We start from the raw sequence: 20,948 nt of genomic DNA, 5'->3' as shown, positions 1-20,948 counted from the left end.
TCCCAGAGTTCAGCGCGGCGCTAGCCCTTCCGCCACGGTCGCCATTGGAGAGTAGCAGCCATGGCTCTTCGGTATCCTATGGCCTTGGGCCTCAACAAGGGCCAAAAGGTAACCAAGAACGTGAGCAAGCCCAGGCACAGCCGCCGCCGCGGGCGTCTGACCAAACACACCAAGTTCGTGCGGGACATGATCCGGGAGGTGTGTGGCTTTGCCCCATACCAGCGGCGCGCCATGGAGTTGCTGAAGGTCTCCAAGGACAAACGGGCCCTCAAGTTCATCAAGAAAAGGGTGGGGACACACATCCGGGCCAAGAGGAAGCGGGAGGAGCTGAGCAATGTCCTGGCCGCCATGAGGAAAGCTGCTGCCAAGAAAGACTGAGCCCCCTCCCCTGCTGTCTCCCTGAAATAAAAAACAGCTGCACCCAAAAAAAAAAAAGAAAGAAAGAAAATGTATACATCTTATGACTGAGGTGGCTCACTTTTAGGTACAGAGCAATGCTTATCAAGCTGCTGGTAGAATCCTGCTATTAGTAAATCATTAAATTAATTAGAGAAGTATTTATCCTGAAACTAAGGAAGCTGAAGCTTCAGCCTCCCTTACAAAGTGTCTTCCAAGTCCTGGTTATTAATTTTATATTCAAAATTTTGTATTTTTCTTTTTCTTTTTTGACAGAGTCTCCCTCTGTCTCGCAGTCTGAAGTGCAGTGGCACGGTCTCAGTTCACTGCAAACTCCACCTCCTGGGTTCAAGCGATTCTCCTGCCTCAGCCTCCCCAATAGCTGGGATTATGCCACCATGCCTGACTAATTTTTTAGATGGGGTTTCACCATGTTGGCCAGCATGGTCTTGAACTCCTGGCCTTAAGCAATCCACCTGTCTTGGCCTCCCAAAGTGCTGGGATTATAGGCGTGAGCCACCACCGCACCTAGCCAAAATTTTGTACTTCTTCTAAAGGGGGCCCTCAAATTGTATTAACTTTAGGCTCCGTAAAACATCTGCCTCCGGGTGACCATCATAAAGCATCTGCCTCCGGGTGACCAAAATTTTTTAAATGAAATTGAATAGAAAATATGAGGATGTTTTGCAAAACTTTTGATCCAGTTTATATAATGGGTCAGCTTGTAAAATTTTCTTACCAGGGTTTGTGGTTTAGTGTATGTGTGCAGATACACACACACACACACACACACACACACACACACACACACAGAGAGAGACACAAAGTTGGAAATTCAGTGCTGTGTAGAAATCTGTGAAAATGTGCACAAGGAGATCCGTATACATTCAGTGCAGCACTATTTGTAAGAGAGAATCTTTGGAAACTACCTAAATGCCCATCAATAAGAAAATAAATAGACTGTATTTATTTTGCATATTTTGTATGCATATTGTTGAAGACATTAGCAATATGAATTAATTTGTGTTTGTGTAGTGTGGCATTTACATACATCACACTGCTTATTCCTTATGACAGCCTCGAGAAGTGAGTGTAACATAAATTATTATCCCTATTCCACAGAACAGAAACCTAAGATGGCAGAACAATTTAAGAGGTGGACTGGGGACTGGGCTAAGCTGTTCCTTGCTTAGCCTAGATTTGCATGGAAATCCACTGGGAAAGTTTCCTTCAAATCCATGTGGCCTGATCCAGCAAGAGCTGCCTTCTTCACCTTCTCTCCCTTCAGCCCCTAAGGCTTTGGGAAGGCACTTACTCAATGGCAGAACGACTTGTATAGATAATAGCCAAAAGTTTGTTCAAAACGCATTCATTCTGATGTGCAGGGCGGGACAAGGGGTGGACCTGCAAGAATGACTTGGATGAGATGGATATGTGTGTGGAATATTCAGGACTACTCACCTCTGCCAAATGCTTTTTGAAAGTTAGAGAGCGAGTTACAGTCATCAAAATGCAACGATATTAACTTTCTTTCTTCTTTCTTTCTTTCGTTTGTTATTTGTTTGTTTTTGAGATGGAGTCTCTGTTGCCCAGGCTGGAGTACAGTGGTGCGATCTCGCCTCACTGCAACCTCTGCCGCCCGGGTTCAGGCGATTCTCCTGCCTCAGCCTCCCGAGTAGCTGGTATTACAGGCGTCTGCCACCACACCTGGCTAATTTTTGTAGTTTTAGTAAAGACGGGGTTTCACTATCTTGGCCAGGCTGGTCTTGAACCCCTGACCTCCTGATCCACCCGCCTCAGCCTCCCAAAGTGCCTCTCTCTCTCTCTCTTCTCTCTCTCTCTCTTTCTTCCACCCCATCCCTTTTTTTCTTTTTCTTTCTTTCTTTCTTTCTTTCTTTCTTTCTTTCTTTCTTTCTTTCTTTCTTTCGTCTTTCTTTCTTTCTTTCTCTTTCTTTCTTTCTTTTCTCTTCCCTCCTTCCTTCCTTCCTTTCTTTCCTTTCTTTCTTTCTTTCTTTCTCTCTCTCTCTTTCTTCTTTCTTTCCTTTCTTTCTTTCTTTCTTTCTTTTCTTTCTTTCTTCTTTCTTTCTTTCTTTCTTTTCTTTCTTTCTTTTCTTCTTTCTTCCTTCCTTCTTTTTTTTTTGACGCAGCCTTTTGCTTTGTCACCCAGGCTGGAGTGCAGTGGCGCGATCTCGGCTCACTGCAACCTCCGCCTCCCGGGTTCAAGTGATTTTCCTGTCTCAGCCTCCTGAGTAGCGGAGATTACAGGCGCGCCACCACGCCCGGCTAATTTTTGTATTTTTAGTAGACAGGGGGTTTCACCATGTTGGCCAGGCTGGTCTCTAACTCCTGGCTTCCAGTGATCCACCCGCCTCCGCCTCCCAAAGGGCTGGGATTACAGGCTTGAGCCACCGCGCCTAGCCAGACGTCAACTTTTCAGTACCTTTCAATATATTCTTTGCGCCCCATTCCTCAAATACCTTTTTTTCACTCTCATTTAGATGGTAATGACCATTTTAAAGGAGATAAAGTTTATGCCTGTTAAAGATTAATAACTTTTAAATCACTAACATACAAATGTCTTAAAAAAAAATACCTAGCTGGACAGAGTAAAAAATCAGCAGCTTATATTCTATCGCGCTTTTGTCGGTACTGCAGTATGTTAACCGTGAGGCTTAGAACCTTGTTTCACAGCCCTGATCCTGCATTATGAGAATCTTGTACGTTCTGGGTATTCTGGTATGGAAGAGGAGAAAAACCCGCGCTGGGCAGCTCGCAATCCAGGAAAATAGGGAAAGATAACCTGGAGCCCGTGCGTCCCGGAGCGCCCGGCTAGCGTTTCCGACGGCCACGGTGTCTCGGTGGGGACCGGTCGGGGGGGCTTCGGCGAGGACCCAGAGCGCCCTCCCCCACCCCCTGCGGCGGAGCTGACCACTGAAGCCGCAGGTCCCTTTAAGGTGTCGGGAGAGCTGAGAAGGGGAGCGGAGGGGGCGGGAGGAGGGTTTGGGAGCGCACGCCACGTGATTCGGCGGCCAAGTTCGCTGCGAGTTTGACAGAAGTTTGAATCCGACTCGGGGGCTTTCTGCTGCCGGCGGGGCACTGCGGCGGCCGCAGCATCGGAGAGGGCGAACAGCAGTGCCCGCGCGACCTAGCCAGGCAGCCTGTACCCCTGCCCGCCGACGGCCGCTCTCGCTCCGGCCCGGCTCGCCTGCCCTGCCCGGGGCCCGCAGCTCCCCGCCTCCCCGCGGTGTCCGCCGCCTCCTGGCCAGGGAGCCCCCACGCCGCGCCCCGCGCCCACCGCGCCAGCATGTCCTCGACCGAGAGCACCGGCCGCACGGCGGACAAGTCGCCGCGCCAGCAGGTAGTCCCTGCGCGCCCCGGGCTCTCTCACCCGCCCCTCTCCACCTACATGTCGGCTGGACCCTTATCCCACCCCCGGACCCCGTGTGAGTGGGGCAAGGGAACCAGCGCCTTCCCGGGGCTCCCCACCGCCCTGATCCCCGGCCGGCTGTGTCTCCGCAGGTGGACCGCCTGCTCGTAGGGCTGCGCTGGCAGCGGCTGGAGGAGCCGCTGGGCTTCATCAAAGTTCTCCAGTGGGTGAGTCGCTGCCCTGGCCCCGGGCTATTTCGGGAGCCTGGACTGTGACGCTGACCCGAAGCAATGGAGCCAGGGTGGGGGCTGGGGAGGTGCTGCGGCCGGGCCACGGCGGAAGGGTGGGGGGCGGCGACAGGTGGGCGGGGGAGGGGCGGGCTGGAGCTGCCTCTCCGGACTTGGTGGCAGGAGGGTGAAGAGCGAGGCATGCAGAGTCCCGGATTCGGTCCTTCTATGTGCAAGGAGCCTTTGCCCAGGGCGCTCACATTTCACTCGGGCGAGAGGACCTGGGTGTAACCTTTCCAGAATTCTGATCCTGCACATACCAATCCTTGGTGACGGGAGCGGGGGGGAGAAGGACGAGGGGGACTAGGTCCGCTCTTCACCAAGAGGGAAGCCGCGGAGGGCAAAGGAGAGAAGGAAGCAGGTGATAGAAACCATCCTGTCCCCAAACCTACCAAGGCCTGGATGATCCTGCAGGTACTGGACTCAGGGGACAGGCTCTTGGCTCGCTGTTCCCTGTTAAGGTAACGAGTAATCTGGGTTCCTGTAAATGAGAGAGGGAATGGATGGATGAATGAACGGAGCTTATGGCTCTATGATTAAATAAAAGAAAAAATTAAGACAGAATAAAAATCACAGCATGGCTAAAATGTAGCATGTAGAATAAAATGGAACACTGATCTGAGAATCTGGGGCCCTGGGATCCAGACCTAGACCAGCCTTTTCCGGCTATGTCACCTTGGGCAACTCATTTTTCTGGACTTCAATTTCCAACACTAGTCAGATGTTGATCAGAATCTTCCTAGGGTCTCCTTATGCTCTAAATATGTTGGTGTGCTAGAATATGGCCCTAGGTTAGACTTACTTTGTGACCTTGAAAAAGTCACTTGCTCAGGTCCTCAGTTTCCCCTGCTATGATCTAGTGGAAACACTATCTTGCTTTACTAGGCCACTGCCCAATGCCTCCTGGGTATAAATTAGGAATGTGGACAGGTGCAGTCACTTTCTCAAATCATAAAGACTTGTAGGGGGCATTTGGTGCACTATTGCAGAAGAGATTTTAAGTTAGACAATCCACATACCAAATGGTGTGTGAATAACTTAATGTCCTCTCAGTACAGAATTCAGCTAGGGAATAAGTTACCATTACTTTTGAGGAGGATTGAGTTCTACAGGGCTTTGGAGACAAGAATTAGCATTGTGTCACCAATTCCTAAATCGTGGTTTGGATAAGAATAATCAAATCTGGAATCCAGGGACAATAGTGCATTTGGATTGTCAGGCCAACCCAAGAGCTCCCAAGTGCAAACTTTGGGACCTGATGGGGACTTTCCACCTTCCTTACTGCCCCAAGAGTGGTTGGACCAATTCCTGGTGGAACTCTTTTGCCTTTGGCCCCTTCCCTGTTCTGACCCACCACTCAAGTGCCAGAGGGAGCCATAAAAGAATAATATTAAGGCTCTGAGTGACTGGCGTCCAGAACTGGAAGAGCCATTATGATCAATCCAGAGGAGCAGAACCCGAAATGTAAGAGACGAATTTTTATCATTAAATTAGACAAATGGATCCAACAGAATTTGAGACAGGCTGTTAAAGGATAAGGGAAACAATGAGGTTATTAGACCATGGAACCATGGACTCCTCTCCCTTGGAGGGATTCTGAAAAGCTTCCTTCTTCAATCCTGCCATCCTTTCCTCCACCCTTGCACCTTAAATACCCATAACATTTCTGTAAAGGCTGTACAAAGCAATGCCCAGGGAAATGACCCAGTCTTGGGGTCAGCACTAATGCTCTAGGAATTAAGATCTGATTGACTTTTATGATCTTCAGGTTCTTAGAAAGAGGGTTATACAAAACAGAGACCCATTTTTCTCAGAAATGCTAAGCCTGGGCCTGGGGCTAGACTCTGAATTCAGACTTCATTCACAGGGTAGCATCACAAAGAAACATGCTTTGCTTTTACTGCTATCCCAGGTAGCCTGAATTCAGGGTGCCACTTTCACTTGCTTTGAAGTTCTGCAGATGAGGTAACATAAAAAGTACACAGGCACCAGCACCAGAAATGACAGTGGAAATGACATTTGAGCTTTTCACTCATTTCCTCTTTGGAGGAATCGAATGCTCCTGACTGGGAAAGGAAAAAGAAAATGCAACACTGGCAGTTGTCATAATGGTAACTGAAAACTTTGTTGTCATTCTTACGAAAAGCAGAGGTTTTACTGGAATCTTTGTGAGAAGAAAATAATGTTATTCTTTTATTTGTCAGGAGCTTAGCTTAGAGTTTTTTTGTTTGTTTGTTTGTTTTTTTAATTGAGAAATCAACTAATCTCACCTCAATTCCAATTCTGGAGTCTCACTAAGTCTGTACTAAGTTAGCAAAAATAACCTGGACATAGACTAATTATTGAAGAACTAGTTTTTTGTTGTTGTTGTTTGTTTGTTTTTTGTTTTTGTTTTTGTTTTTTGAGATGGAGTCTCCCTCTTATTGCCCAGGCTGGAGTGCAATGGCTCCATCTTGGCTCACTGCAATCTCCGCCTCCTGGGTTCAAGTGATTCTCCTGCCTCGGCCTCCTGAGTAGCTGGGATTACAGGCATGCACCACCACACCCAGCTAATTTTGTATTTTTAGTAGAGACGGAGTTTCTCCATGTTGATCAGGCTGTTCTCAAACTTCTGACCTCAGGTGATCCGCCCACCTCAGCCTCCCAAAGTGCTGGGATTACAAGCGTGGGCCACCACGCCTGGCCTGAGAACTAGTTTTTTTAAAAAAGAAAAAGACATCAAATTGTGGGAGCTCAAGATAAAAAAGAAAAGTGTCTTAAGAATTTGTTTTAAAGAAAAAAACACACTTTGGGAGGCTGAGGTGGGAGGATTGCTTGAGCCCAGGAGTTTGACACAAGCCTGGGCAACAAGGGGCGATCTCATCTCTATAAAAAAAATATTAAAATTAGCCGGGTGTAATGGCACATGCTTGTGGTTCCAGCTCCTTGGGAGGCTGAGGCTGGAGAATTGCTTGAGTCCAGGAGTTCGAGGCTGCAGTGAGCAACGCACTGCAGCCTGGGTGATAGAACTAGACTTTGTCTCCAAAAAAAAAAAAAAAAGACAGAAAGGAAGGAAGAAAGAAAGAAAGAAAACAAAAGAAAAAGGAAAAAGAAAGAGGCAGATTTTTGAGGTCAGATAGGCTTTGGTTTAAATTGAGTCCCCTCTGCTTTCTTGCTTCTATCTCTGAAATCTTGAGTAAGTAAATATCAATTTTTTTTTTTTTTAGACAAGTTCTAAATCAGAGACTAAGATAGAGATGGGCTCTATCACTGAGGCTGGAGTGCAGTGGTAGGAACACATCTCACTGCAGCCTCAACTTTCCAAGCTCAGGCAATCCCCCCACCTCAGCCTCTCGGGCATCTGGGACCAAAGGCACATGTGACCATACCTGGCTAAGTTGTAAAGAATTTTTGTAAAAATGGGGTCTTGCCATGCTGCCCAGGCTGGTTTCAAATTCCTGGGCTCAGGCGATATTCCCACCTCAGCCTCCAAAAGTGCTGAGATCACGGGCATGAGCCACCTCACCCAGTGACAGAATCTTTATGGGCCTGTTTTCTTATCTGTAAATGGAGGTAAGACTTATTTTATGGGCTCATTAGGAGGATTACAGGAGATAATATCTTTAAAGTGTAGAGCATTCTGGAAGCCTATGGTGAGCCTAGCACTCCAGGGGGCATTAAGTACGTGTTGGTTCGCTCCCTATTCCTGAACTTCCCCTTTACTCCATCTATCCCCCATTCTGCAGACTATCTAGCTAGGCTAGTCCTTTGGTTGGATTATTCCAATGTCACTGTGAAATCCTCAATTTGATGGTAAGGTACAAAAAAATATCTGAGTGACTCAGTCACTCTTTCATTTGCTTATAAATAAGTCATATAACCTTTAGCTGGGTATGCCCTGATCAACAATTCACATTTGGGGTACCAAAGTCACTTATTTGGATCTGAGGTCTCTGTAATAAAAGTAAGTTATTTCAATAAATGTGGAGAATTTGAAAGAACACCATCAGAGTCCATAAAACCAAGGAGATATGTAATCCCAGTATTTTGGGAGGCTGAGGCAGGTGGATTGCTTGAGCTCAGGAGTTTAAGACCAGCCTGGGCAACATGGTGAAACTCTGTCTTTATGAAAAAATAAAATAAATTATCCGGAAGTGGTGGTGCACACCTGGAGTCCCAGCTACACAGGAGACTGAGGCAGGAGGATTGTTTGAGTCCACAAGTTCCAGGTTGCAGTGATCGTGCCACTGCACTCCAGCCTGGGTGACAGAGCAAGAGTCTGTGTCAAACAAACAAACAAAAAACGGTGAGATCAGTGTGGGAGTAGAAGCTGGGGAGAGAACTTGTCTTCCCTGTGCTGTGTACTAACTGGTCATGTTAGTGTCCTCTGGACCGACCAGCGAGCGTGTCAGCGCCAAAGGGGAGCCTCATCCTTAAACTGGAAAGGTTATTCTGACATTATTGCAAAAGAGATGCAGAAGCAGGAGGAGGCAGAGGGCAGAAAATGACCATTGCTGTCCCAGCAGCGCAGGTCCAGGAGGAGGAAGGCTGCTTGGCACCAGAATGCTAGAACTCCACCTTGTCTCAGGGCCTCTATCTCTGCTTGGCTGCTCTTCATTATAACCAGTTTGCTCATGACAGAGCCTTGTGCTTGGCGACAGAGGTGGTTTCAGTTCTTTCCCTCTCTTCCTGTGTCTCGGTCATTTGGCATGCTTAGGGAAGAAAGCAAATCTGGAGTGGAAAGATGGAGGGTTAGGAAACATGGAGGGGGTTGGAAGAAGGTGTCTTTTTGAGCTTCTGCACCCCAAGGCACAGAGCTACTCCTAAGGCACAGAGCTACTCCTAAGGCACAGAGCTACTCCTTCTCTCCTTGTAACTCCTCAGTGCACATGGTAGAGCTCTCTTCTTTAGCCTTAATAACTCTGTGATGCAGTTTGTTTTTATTTTTTGTTTGTTTGTTTTAATATGACACTCCTTTCTTGCGGTGAATTCTTGAGAGCAAGAGCTAGGTCTTATTCATCTTCATATCTCCAGCACCTGGCACAAGGTAGATGCTTAATCAGTGTTGAGTTCATGAGCAAATGAAATGGAAAGAGCACTGGACGGGGAATCGGGAGATGTGAATTCTAAGCCTGGCTCTCACATCAGCTAAACGTGACTTCGGGAAAGTGACTTCATCTTTTGGGGCTTCAAATTCCACCTCTGTGAAATGAGATGATCGGGCCTGAGAATCTTTGAGGTCCCTTTTGTTCTGCTGCTCTGTGAACCTGTGATTCCCCTCAGATGTCCCCATTTTGCTCTGGTACCATCTGACTGTATAGTCTTCAGTTTTAAACATATATTTTGGTAAATAAAAAATTATTATGTAAGATCCCTGACTTGAAAAGAATCAGAATACAATAAATACGAGTGATTATGGGTATGTTTTGCCCTCTGAGGAATCCAAAAGCAGGATTCAGGATTGTCAGAGCCTCAAGACCGTCATTTAGACATAGCAGAACTTTTAGTAATAATGGAAAAGTTTTAGAATCTGTGCACTCTAAGGTAGTACCCGCTCTCCCCATGAGGCTATTGGGCCCTTGAAATGTGCCTAGTGTCACTGAACTGATTTTTTTTTTTTTTTTTTTTGTATTTTTAGTAGAGACAGGATTTTGCCATGTTGGCCAGACTGGTCTTAAACTCCTGATCTCAAGTGATTCACTCGCCCAGCCTCCTAAAGTGCTGGGATTACAGGCGTGAGCCACCGTGCCTGGCCTGAATTTCTTTGTTGTTGTTTGATACAGTCTCACTCTGTCACCCAGGCTGGAATGCAATGGTGTGATCATAGCTCATTGCAGCTTTGAAATCCTGGGCTCAAGTGATCCACCCACTTCAGCCTCACAAGCAGCTGGGACCACAGGCATGCACCACCATGCCTGGCTATTTTTTTTTTTTTTTTGGTAGAAATGGGGTCTTGTTATGTTACTCAGGCTAGTCTTGAACTCCTGGCCTCAAGTGATCCTCCCACCTTGCTTCCTAAAGTTTTGGGATTACAGATGTGAGACACTGCACCCAGCTTGAATGTTTAATTTAATTTAATTTTAATTAACTTAAATGTAAATAATCAAGCTTGGCTAGTTGCTATGGTTTTGGACAGTGCAGCTCTAGGGTGATGCAGAGGCTTCTAGAGTATAAGCCCCATGAGGACAGAGATTTTCTTTTTCTTTTTTTTTTTTTTTTGAGATAGGGTCTCGCTCTGTCACCTAGGCTGGAGTGCAGTGGTGTGATCATGTAGCTTTGACCTCCTGGACTCAAGAGATCTTCCCATATCAGTCTCCAGAGTGGCTGGGACCACAGATGTGCAACCACCACACCTGGCTAATTTTTCTTGGCTAAATAAAAAGTTGGCTAATCTCAAACTCCTGGGCTCAAGTGATCCTCTCATCTCAGCCTCCCAAAGTGCTGAGATTACAGGCATGAACCACCATGCTCAGCTTTTTTCCTCTTTTGTTCACTACTAGATAATGGTGCCTATATCAGTACGTGGTAGGCACTGTACATGCTAGGCATAGCACATGCTCAATACATGTTATCTTTCTGTAGATGCTCAGGCGTGCCTTTCAAGAGAGTGCTGGTGAAGAGAAGGCTGCATAACTGACCATTGACTGCCCCTAGGTTTTGAGTACCTACTTTCTTTTTCTTTTCTTTTTGTTTGAGATGGGGTCTTGCTGTGTTGCCCAGCCTGGAGTGCGGTGGCATGATCATAGCTCACTGCAGCCTTGAACTCCTGGGCTCAAGTGATTCCTCCACATCAGCCTCCTGAGTAGTTGGGACTGCTATCAGGCACCACCATGCCCGGCTATTTTGTTTGTAGTTTCTGTAGAGACAGAGTCTTGCTCTGTTGCCCATATGTTGCTGGTCTCAAACTCCAGGGCTCAAGCCATTCTCCTGCCTTGGCCTCCCAAGCTGCTGGGATTACAGGTGTGAGCCACCATGCCTGGTCCCTGCTTTCTTAAGAAACCTATAAGGAGCCATTCACTGACTAACTGCCAATGGGTAAAAATATTTCCAACTGTGCTCCCCCCTTCCTAGAATGTGACACCCTAATCATGTCCAGTCTGAGCACCAGAAGCTAACAGGAATAAAGAAACTTCTAAGAGGAATCAGATGGCCACAGAACTGACAAAAGATTAGAGAATTCCTATGAGGAAGAGCTAGAGAAGTTCCACTACTATACTGCTGAGGCCACTTTGAGTATGTACAGGGTAGTGATGCAGAGGCTTCGAGTGATTCCTCTCTATTTCTGTGAAAAGGTGGGCAGACAGGGCTCTACTGCAGCCTCCATTATTTAATTCAGGAGAAGAAGTCATTTAGGCGTTGAAGGGAGGTTTTACTGTCTTCTCTCCCAGACATCTTTAAACATGGAGACAATTCTCATTTGTCTGGAATAAACCTCCTGGAAACAGAGAGGTGCTCATTATGACCTTTGCAGAGAGGTCAATGGCTCCAGCATGGAGCTCTGTGAGGCCAGGCACTGCAAGCCGGGACAGTGGCACTGGACACCTCCCAGGGGCAGAGCACAGCTGTTGGCAAGCCCAGCCAAGAGTACACTGACAGTGTTACTCTCAGAGAGTAAGGGAGTTCCAGGGCTAGAAAGGGCCTTTAGATTATCTACTCCAAACCCTCCATTTAAGATGAGGAAACAGACAGAGAGAGCAGAGTGACTTATCAGATCTCACCGGCTAGTGACAGGACCAGGTCGGAACCCAGGTTTCCATACTCCTAGTTCAGGTCTCCTTTCGCTCCATAATGCTAACAAGCATTAGCAAAATAATGTGCATATAGCTTCTGTTCTAGACTCTGGATGCAGGGCTGAGATGTAGATGAGCTGTCTTTCAAGTCCTTAATGTCCAAGACACTGAACCTCAGAGAAACATACAGAAGGTGAACAATTAAGAGAATAAGCTCATTGCTTAATAAGCATAATGACATTGTATACAAGTCAAAGGTAAGTGCACAGGAAACCCAGTCTGAACAGATGATGTGGAGAATAAGACATTTCCAGTTCTCACCTCCTTTCTTTTTTTTTTTTTTTGGTGGTGGGGACAGGGTCTCACTCAGTCACCCAGGCTGGAGTGCAGTGGCACAATCTCGGCTCACCGCAACCTCTGCCTCCCGGGTTCAATGATTCTCCTGCCTCAGCCTCCCAAGCAGCTGGGATTACAGGCGTGTGCCACTACCACCCGACTAATTTTTGTATTTTTAGTAGAGATGGTGTTTCACCATGTTGGCCAGGCTGGTCTTGAACTCCTGACCTCAAATGATCCACCCGCCTCGGCCTCCCAAAGTGCTGGGATTACAGGCATAAGCCACTGCACCTGGCCTCTCACCTCTTTTTCTAACCAAAGTGTGTTTCCCAGAAAGAAATTTGAAAATCATAGGATGAGAAAATGTTATTTCGCTTGAGAGAGAAGGTGTAGTAAAATGTGAGAAAAGGTGGAGAAGAAAACAATTCGAATGACCTGGGACACCTCTGGATCTTAACACTGAGAAATGGCAGCATCAACAGATGACAAGGGGAAACACCAGCGGGGAAACAGTGGAGACTGATAAGTCAAGTGGAGGGTACTTTTCTCTGGGCTTAAGCCAAGATTGTCATGTTGGCCCAGCCAGCGCTATTGCTGGAAGGCCATGTGCCTTTTGGGAAAGAGGAATTAGGCTGTCAGTACCCTGGAACAGCAGCATGGCCCCTCTGGGGAGGCTTGGTAGAAGCTGCCCCCTCCAGCTATACCTCCACCGGGGCAGGAAGCTACTGGAAGTTAGCAACTAGGAACCAGTTTCGACTGCTAGATCAAAGGAGAAATGAAAACCATTCTAGGCATGTCTAATCTAGGTTGGTGCGGGGGAATCTATTTCTTAGTGTGCCTCTCCCTTGGGAAGGAAATTCCAGTCTATCCGTAAGCTACAAGTTTCCTAAAGCCTGACTTGCAGAGGTTTTGTGTTCGTCATCATCTTAAGAAGGCTACCTATGGTCCCAAGTCACACCCAATGGAGAGAACTGGCAACTGTCCACTTCCTGTGTCGTCATGTCCCTCTCACACACCACTCAGTCAACCTTATTCATCTGGGTATTTGGTCCAGCAGCCTGAGGCTGGAAGACAAATGGAAGCCATGGGTTTCTCCCCGGAAGAACTTGATTAAAGGGAGTCCTCGCTCTCCCCGACTCCCACACTTAATGTCTGCACCTGCGGGCAGTCACAGTTAGTTACTGACCTTGGCAAGTTGAGGCCTTCTGACTCTCAAAGAGGCTTCACTCTCTCTCAGCTTTTTGCTATTTTCGCCTTCGGGGCCTGCGGCTCCTACAGCGGGGAGACAGGAGCAATGGTTCGCTGCAACAACGAAGCCAAGGACGTGAGCTCCATCATCGTTGCATTCGGCTATCCCTTCAGGTGAGCAAGAATTGGTTCCATCCCAGCACAGCTTCTCTCACTGGATTGGCAGAACCTGTTTGGTCTCTTCCTCTTCCAGGAACCTAAAAACGATTTGTTGTGTGACACTCCAGATTCAAATAGAATGATAAGACTTGGATCCTTTCTGCTCTTTAGCAATTTCAGACACACTGACCAGAGCAAAATGTAAGGGAAACGCAGATTGATCACGGTAGAATAATGTTCCAGTCCATGGACAACCCAGGGCAGGTCACACCAGCTCATACAGAAATAACCCATGTAGTTTGGGATGGAGGCTTACGGGAGCCTGAGCAAGTTGGACAGGTCTCTCTGACCCTCAGCAGCCTCCTCTCTGCCTTGAAGGTAGGGAAGCTTATTAGTAGTTACATCCTAAAGAGTTGATGTGGGGTCCTCAGCTGGTACCACCAGAATAAAAGTGAGCACACCTTGACAGGGAGGTAGAAGCAAACTCTTTTCTGGGTATTTGGGAGCTTAGGAAGTAGGGAACCCAAGTGTTCAGAGGAGAAAGGGGATGATAGGGCTTACCTTTTCAGAAATTTCTAGTATCAGCACCCAAGTTATCTTAACTGTCTCTATATATAATAGGCTGTGTCTTTCTCTTTAATTTGTCCATTGTCTCATTGGAAAGCCCAATAAGGCCTGAGAATGGGTGATTCCAACCTTAGCCACTCCGGGCCTGCACTTTCAGAGGCAGAATGAAGCTGATCTACCTAGTGGTTTGGCTACCAGAAATAGAAGAACTGTATATATTATTGTTGTGACCTAAAGGGCGCTGGAGATACTTGGGAATACATGGTCACCATGTCTGGGCAGGGTAGATGAGTGGTGTAGGGGGGGCAGCTGAGGGAAAGGTAGTTTTACTGGAAATTTCAGGGAAGTTCCCATCTTGATTGTAAGGTTCCCTCCAGAAACATTTCTCCCTACATGACCCCTTTCTTGGCTCTGTAAGAGTCCCCTGCTGAGAACTAGCACAGGACTACTTCTGGGCCAGGGAGAGAGAGAATTGCCTGAGCTTGGGATGGCCTCCCCTGCCACCTGCAGGTTGCACCGGATCCAGTATGAGATGCCCCTGTGTGACGAAGAGTCCACCTCCAAAACCATGCACCTCATGGGGGACTTCTCTGCACCCGCCGAGTTCTTCGTGACCCTTGGCATCTTTTCCTTCTTCTATACCATGGCTGCCCTAGTTATCTACCTGCGCTTCCACAACCTCTACACAGAGAACAAACGCTTTCCACTGGTGGTGAGTGAGCATAGGCCAGAAGGAATGGGTGGAGAAACCGAGGAGATGTTTGCGAGGGGCCTGAGGTCAGACCTGGAGGAGAGGACTGACCTGGAGTCTTCCACCCCCACGGTGGAACCTCTGCCTCCATCAACCTCCTGTTGCTTGCTCCTGTTCACAGGAGGCACAATAATAGCAGCATACACAAGCAGGCTCTGGAGTTAGACGGTCTGGGTTCAAATCCCAGCATGGTCACATTGCTGTGTAATCTTGGACACACAGCAAATGTGTCCGATCTTGGGCAAGTTAAATAACCTCTCTAAATCTCAGTTTCCTTAACTATAAAATGGGGATAAAATAATACCTGCCTCATAGTTTTGTGTGTGTGTGTGTGTGTGTGTGATAAAATGAGAATGCATGCAAGGTATCTAGTATATAGTCTCAATAAGCATTAATGACTATTAATATTACTCCTCTTTACTCTCTTCCTATGCAGGCATGCAAGGCCCCTGGGTGATTCCAACCTTAGCCACTCCGGGCCTGCACTTTCAGAGGCAGAGTGAAGCTGACCTACCTAGTGGTTTGGCTACAAGAAATAGAAGTACTATATATATTGCAGTTGTGACCTAAAGGGCCCTGGAGATAATTGGAAATACATGGTCCCCACATCTGGGCAGGGTAGATGAGGGCTGGGGGCAGCTGAGGGGAAGGTAGTTTTACTGGAAATTTTGGGGGAAGTTCCCATCTCGACTGCAAGGTTCCCTCCAGAAACATTCCTCCCTACATGACCCCTTTCTTGGCTTCGTGACAGTGCAATCCCTCTCTCTCTGGCCCAGAAGTAGTCCTGTGCTAGTTCTCAGCAGGGGACTCTTACGGAGCCAAAAAAAAGGGTCATGTAGGGAGGAATGTTTCTGGAGGGAACCTTGCAGTCGAGATGGGAACTTCCCCAAAATTTCCAGTAAAACTACCTTCCCCTCAGCTGCCCCCCAGCCCTCATCTACCCTGTCCAGACATGGAGACCATGTATTCCCAAGTATCTCCAGGGCCCTTTAGGTCACAACTGCAATATATATAGTTCTTCTATTTCTTGTAGCCAAACCACTAGGTAGGTCAGCTTCACTCTGCCTCTGGAAAGTGCAGGCCCGGAGTGGCCAAGAGAAGGTTGGAATCACCCAGGGGTGCCTTAAGGGACCCCATTTGCCTCCCGCAGTCTGCCACTTGTAGCTGAGCAATGGTGATAAAAGGAAAAGCTGGGAGGGAAAAGTGGGGAGTTTAGGTTCCACTTGGGATGAGTGGGTTTTGGGGTGAGGCTGACCAACAGATGCCTTGGTACATGCAGCCAGACCTTAGGTCTGAGGGCATTAGTAGGGGCAGACTGAGTGGCAGGACCCCTTTGGGGGCAGTGAACAGATGCCTCAGGACCACCTGGGCTTTAGGCACTGGATAGGATGTCAGCTGTTCTGGCACCCTGGGATTGTCAGTATCACGGCAAGAGGAAAAGAAGTGAGGGAATTACTGGGCCTTTCTGAATGTGTTTCCCATCCCTCTGCTCCTCCCAGGACTTCTGTGTGACTGTCTCCTTCACCTTCTTCTGGCTGGTAGCTGCAGCTGCCTGGGGCAAGGGCCTGACCGATGTCAAGGGGGCCACACGGCCATCCAGCCTGACAGCAGCCATGTCTGTGTGCCATGGAGAGGAAGCAGTGTGCAGTGGCGGGGCCACGCCCTCCATGGGCCTGGCCAACATCTCTGTGGTGAGACCTGTGGCCACTGAGGGAGGCAGCACCATCCCTGCTGCCAGGCCTTTCCCAGCTAGCAGATCCTAAAAGGATAGAGAGGTTGTCCCAGAGCGGGTGTCCCTGCACCTGGAGCGGGTGCCCTCGCTGTGCTTCATGCTGGCTGCTGGCTCCTGGCCAACCCTGAGAAAACATTTTGGGATGAGGGGAACCCAAGAGCCACTTAGCCTTCTGTTCCTGCCTCCTTCTGCACTCCACCTCCAATTCCCTTCTCGTCTCCCCAGCTCTAGGCACACTCTCTGTGATGGCTCTCCTCCTCTTGCCTGTTTTACACAATGTGTGTGAGCACATAAAGGGGAGCCTGGGGCTGTGGTTGAGCTTGAAGCTGGGAGCAGACCCAGCATGAATGGGAAGGGGCTTAGAGTCGCTCAGCCCTCCAGCCTGGAAAGGGGCTTTGGGCCAGAGGTGGGTCAGCTGAATATGTATAGATTTGGCCACTCCAGTTGTTAGAATGTTGGTATGTCCATATTCATTGGTAAAGAGCTGAGGTCTTGAGCTTCTCAAATGCTGCCCGTCATCCCAGCCACCTCAGCCCTGTTCTGAAAATGACTTGTTACCACAGCTGAAATGTTTAATGGCTGGCACACCAAGAACACACTTCTGGAACTTGCTGGAGCCCTGCTGATAGGTTTCTCCCCCCCAAATTTTATTGTAAAAATGTTCACACATACAACAAAGTTGAAACAATTTTAACACCCACATACTCACCACCTAGACTGTGCCATTAACTTTTTACTAGACTTGCTTTACACGTATTTATTCACGTATTTATCCATCAATCCATCTTGTTTTTAATGCATTTCAAAGATAATTTGAGACATCAGTACACTCCCCTCTAAGTACTTCCTGCTGTGAGGTTTTAAAAATATTTTGAATAAATATTTGAATATAACTCTGGCTGGGTGCCTGATGGCAGGGAAGGAGCACCTTGGACAGCTCCTGCCACACCCACTGGGCAGAAGGTGCTTAGAACAGGGCCTCACGTGTGCTGCGGGAAGCGTCCCAGCTCTGACTTTTGGCTCCTGGCTATGCTTTGCACGATGCTCAACCAAAGGGCCAGATTCTGCTAGTGGCCAAGCTACATCTTGGGTTCATGCTGTGGACAGAGTTAGACACTTTCACCTGGGTTCCCCAAACAGGTGATGGCCCTGAGCCCTGCCTCTATACCTCTATACTCTTATATATGATCTATATATAAGAGTTCTCTGTCTTAATTTAGTCTTTCTAGCCCTCTGTGCTTCTTCCCTGCATAACCCCCCACCCCCACTGCAAGAGGAACTCCCCCTCACTGTTCCCACAATGACCCCCTGACTATTCTCACAAATTCCCCTGATGTCTTTGCAGCTCTTTGGCTTTATCAACTTCTTCCTATGGGCCGGGAACTGTTGGTTTGTGTTCAAGGAGACCCCGTGGCATGGACAGGGCCAGGGCCAGGACCAGGCCCAGGGTCCCAGCCAGGAGAGCGCAGCTGAGCAGGGAGCAGTGGAGAAGCAGTAAGCAGCCCGCTACCTGGCTACTCCCGAACTGGACAGCACCTCTTCAACCACCTCCGGCTTCCAGGACCTCCCTCTTCCTACTCCTCCAGTTCCCCTCCCCCATCATTCTGGTCTTTGAGCTTTGAGACGATGGGCAGGCATCAGCTGTTGGAAACCTGGGCAGCCCTCCCAGTGGCTTCCTGTTCTTCTTGCTGGAGCCAAGAACGGCAGGAGCTCAGTGCTTCTTGTCCAGTGCCTGGGCTCAGGGTTCTTACTTGTACTCTCACAGTCTCTGAGAATCAGCCTCTGCTGCAGGTGAGGGGGCAGGAAATCAGTGCCCTGAGACTGGTTCCTAGCAGCCACCTTTCTGTCAGCCTCCAGCTTCAACAGTAGTAGGGGAAAGGGAAATCAGCTATTAGCCTTCCCTTCTGGTCCCTTGTGTGGAGGCCCCAACAGTGGTTTCGTGACCCCTCCTCATTGGCTGTCATCTAGTCCCTGTGTCTGATCTCCAGTCACCCCAGGACTCGGTGTGCCTCCCACTGTCTTCTTTGGCCTCCGCTCACCCAGAGTCCACCACGTGTGAACCAGAGGCCCACTAGCCAAGAAAACAGTCCCTTGGAGGGTCCTGATGAGGCCTAGACTCAGCTGGGAGCAAGGTAAATTGCAACTGAGTTTCAGCTTCAACGAAGTAAAGCAAGTAAACTTGCTGGCATAATCAATTTCTTCTATTCCCTCAATCCTCCCACCCACCAGGCTGGGGCACTTTCCACCAACACTCTAAACTCTACTTTAGAAACTCCCTATCTTCCTCCCTGTCCTCCTTCTTGGTCTCACACTTGGGAGTCAAAATGTGGAGTCTAGGACCTGCCCCCAATTCCTTTGCTTCTCTGTTTATCTCCCTTCCCCAGCCTCTTGCATCTGAGGCATTTGAGATCCTTTTTGAAGTCTGTCCAGGCCTTTCTTTTATTCTTGTGGGGCCAGAAAGGGGCTTAGGAAGGGCCAAAGGACTATCATGAGGCTAAATTGCCCCTGCACCCCAGGATGGATGGGCCCATTTTTTCCTTATTCATTGCTCAGTTTTTTCCCCCTGCTCCTTCTCTAGTCCTTCTTTCATATTTCTCCTTCTTATCTTTTAAACAAGATGTTCCCCTTCCCCATGCCCCTCTATTCCTCCCCTGTGTCCTTATTTCTCCCGGTCTCTATCCCCTCCCCAGTCCATGGCAGGCCGATGCTATTGGTGCTTCTTCACTTTGGGACCCAGATCCATATTTGTCTTTAGTGTATATCCTCTTCCTGATAACTCCTTCAGTCCCTCTCTGGGCCCCAAGGCTGAGAGTCAGTTAACTGGGTTAGGACCATTTGCTTCCTGCTCAGCTCAATCTGCCCTGGCCATAGGGCTTCCCAGGGAAGGAAGAAGAGGGAAGAATCCAAGCACTTTCCAATCCAGTGCCAATTGGCCCGCTAAGCATCCCAAAGGTGAATGTGCTCTGTGCCAATCCCTCCTCAGGACTGAGTCAACCCCCTTCAACCTCCTCACCTCTCTAAACACCATCCATAGAAACACGTACATTACTGGGGTACCTAGGAGTCAGGACTTTTGCCTTCAGGCCCGTCATTTCCTCTTGATGGGGAAAGGGTGAGATTTACGTCCCCAAATGCTCCAGAGTCCTTCAGTGAAAGAATCATTTTTGTTTGTTTGTTTAAGATTTTGGGGAAGATATTCGAGGAGGAAAGAAAGGAGATGGGGTGAGAGGGTTTCTAAGTCTGAAACTCTCTCTGTCATGAGCTGTCCCCATGGTTACTCAAGGACAAGGGGGGACAGTTTTGCCTACAGCTCCAGAGACACAGAGAACAAAGGGGCGACCTTCATTTTTCTTTAAGCCAGCCTCTGTGGGGGTCTGTGAGCAGCTTCTACTGGGTCTTTGTTTGGATTCTGTGTCTGTATTTATAATTTATTTGAAATGTGCTGGATAGTGTTCTCATTTGGGGGCTGAAGTTAGCAACTGGCCCTTCAGCCAAGGAAAGTGGTTGCAAGTGGGGGTGGGGGGAGATTATATTCACTCCTGCCAAGGACTCCCAGCCCAGAACTCTCTTTAAAGCAAGGAAGGCTTGTTCTCTTTCTTCTCAAGAGACTCTCTTGTTCTCTGTCAGGAGAGTCTTTTTTTTTTTTTTTTTTTAATTCATGTGGAAATCCTATGGAGAGTCTCGATTTAGGCTATGGCCTCACTCTCCATGGCCACCCTAAGAGGAAAGGCTACTTCACCTCATTACCTCCAGAGGGCTGGGTGGGGCCAAGTACCTCATAGGACTTATGTTCTTTCCAGCCAGGGCTGGCATCACTGCTTTGCCCAGTGGGGCCTGAGGTAGAAGAAGGTGTCTGGTTTCTCCAGCAGCTGCAGGAGGCTAATGGGCAAGGCACTTGCCCTTTGTCCCACCAGACTCTAACTCAGTGCCAGGGAGCCCACCGAGGACCTTTCCTGGACATGAGTTTCCTTCCCTGTTGTGGTCATGAGTCTCTTACTTCTGGGATTGCAGATCAGGGGTGGGGGGAGAATGTTGCATGTTGTTTTCTGGTGCTTGTTATTAAACATTTGAATAAACAGTGCTGCAAGTACTTGCTATGAAGGATCTGACACTGGAGTCCTTCTGGGGATTTGTTTTTCTTCCTTTCTCTTGTTTTAAGTTCTTGGACAAATATCAGGACTTTCTGATAAGTCAGACTGTTTTTTTGGGGTGCAGAGAGGAGAGCAGTTGTTACTAGCAGGTTCTGGTCTAGTGACATCTCCTCTTTTGGTGGCACCCAATTAGACCAAAGTAACTGGGACTCATTAACAATTCTGGAGCAAATTCAAAAGGTGAGAGATAGTGGCTTCCACAAAGCTGTTTCCATGTGCTGTCCTACCATCTGTGACCCAAACGGGCTTCCTGTCAGGAGTTGAGGGCCATATGCTTCGATTTCTTAACTATCAGCTTCTTGTTG

At 48.2% G+C, this 20,948-nt stretch overlaps 1 protein-coding gene and 1 pseudogene across 2 annotated transcripts; both read left to right on the top strand.

Annotated features, from left to right (window-relative positions):
• LOC116531163 lies at positions 1 to 419 on the top strand (annotated as a pseudogene). The gene has a single exon (XR_004260298.1). The product of XR_004260298.1 is annotated as a 60S ribosomal protein L36 pseudogene (transcript).
• A 2,994-nt stretch (positions 420 to 3,413) lies between these two features.
• Positions 3,414 to 20,601, top strand: SYPL2 (synaptophysin like 2). The gene is made up of 6 exons (XM_032249854.1): positions 3,414 to 3,754; positions 3,916 to 3,990; positions 13,333 to 13,457; positions 14,520 to 14,721; positions 16,260 to 16,451; positions 17,838 to 20,601. Exons 1-6 carry the CDS (start codon positions 3,701 to 3,703, stop codon positions 17,988 to 17,990), a joined length of 801 nt encoding a protein of 266 aa, XP_032105745.1. The 5' UTR covers positions 3,414 to 3,700; the 3' UTR covers positions 17,991 to 20,601.
• Positions 20,602 to 20,948: the final 347 nt, after the last annotated feature.

The sequence above is a fragment of the Sapajus apella genome, unplaced genomic scaffold, assembly GCF_009761245.1.
Source record: "Sapajus apella isolate SASKATOON/1434 unplaced genomic scaffold, GSC_monkey_1.0 scaffold69, whole genome shotgun sequence".
NCBI lineage: Eukaryota > Metazoa > Chordata > Mammalia > Primates > Cebidae > Sapajus > Sapajus apella.
Note: the sequence above shows the minus strand (reverse complement) of the source record. Positions and strands in the feature narration are given on the sequence as shown.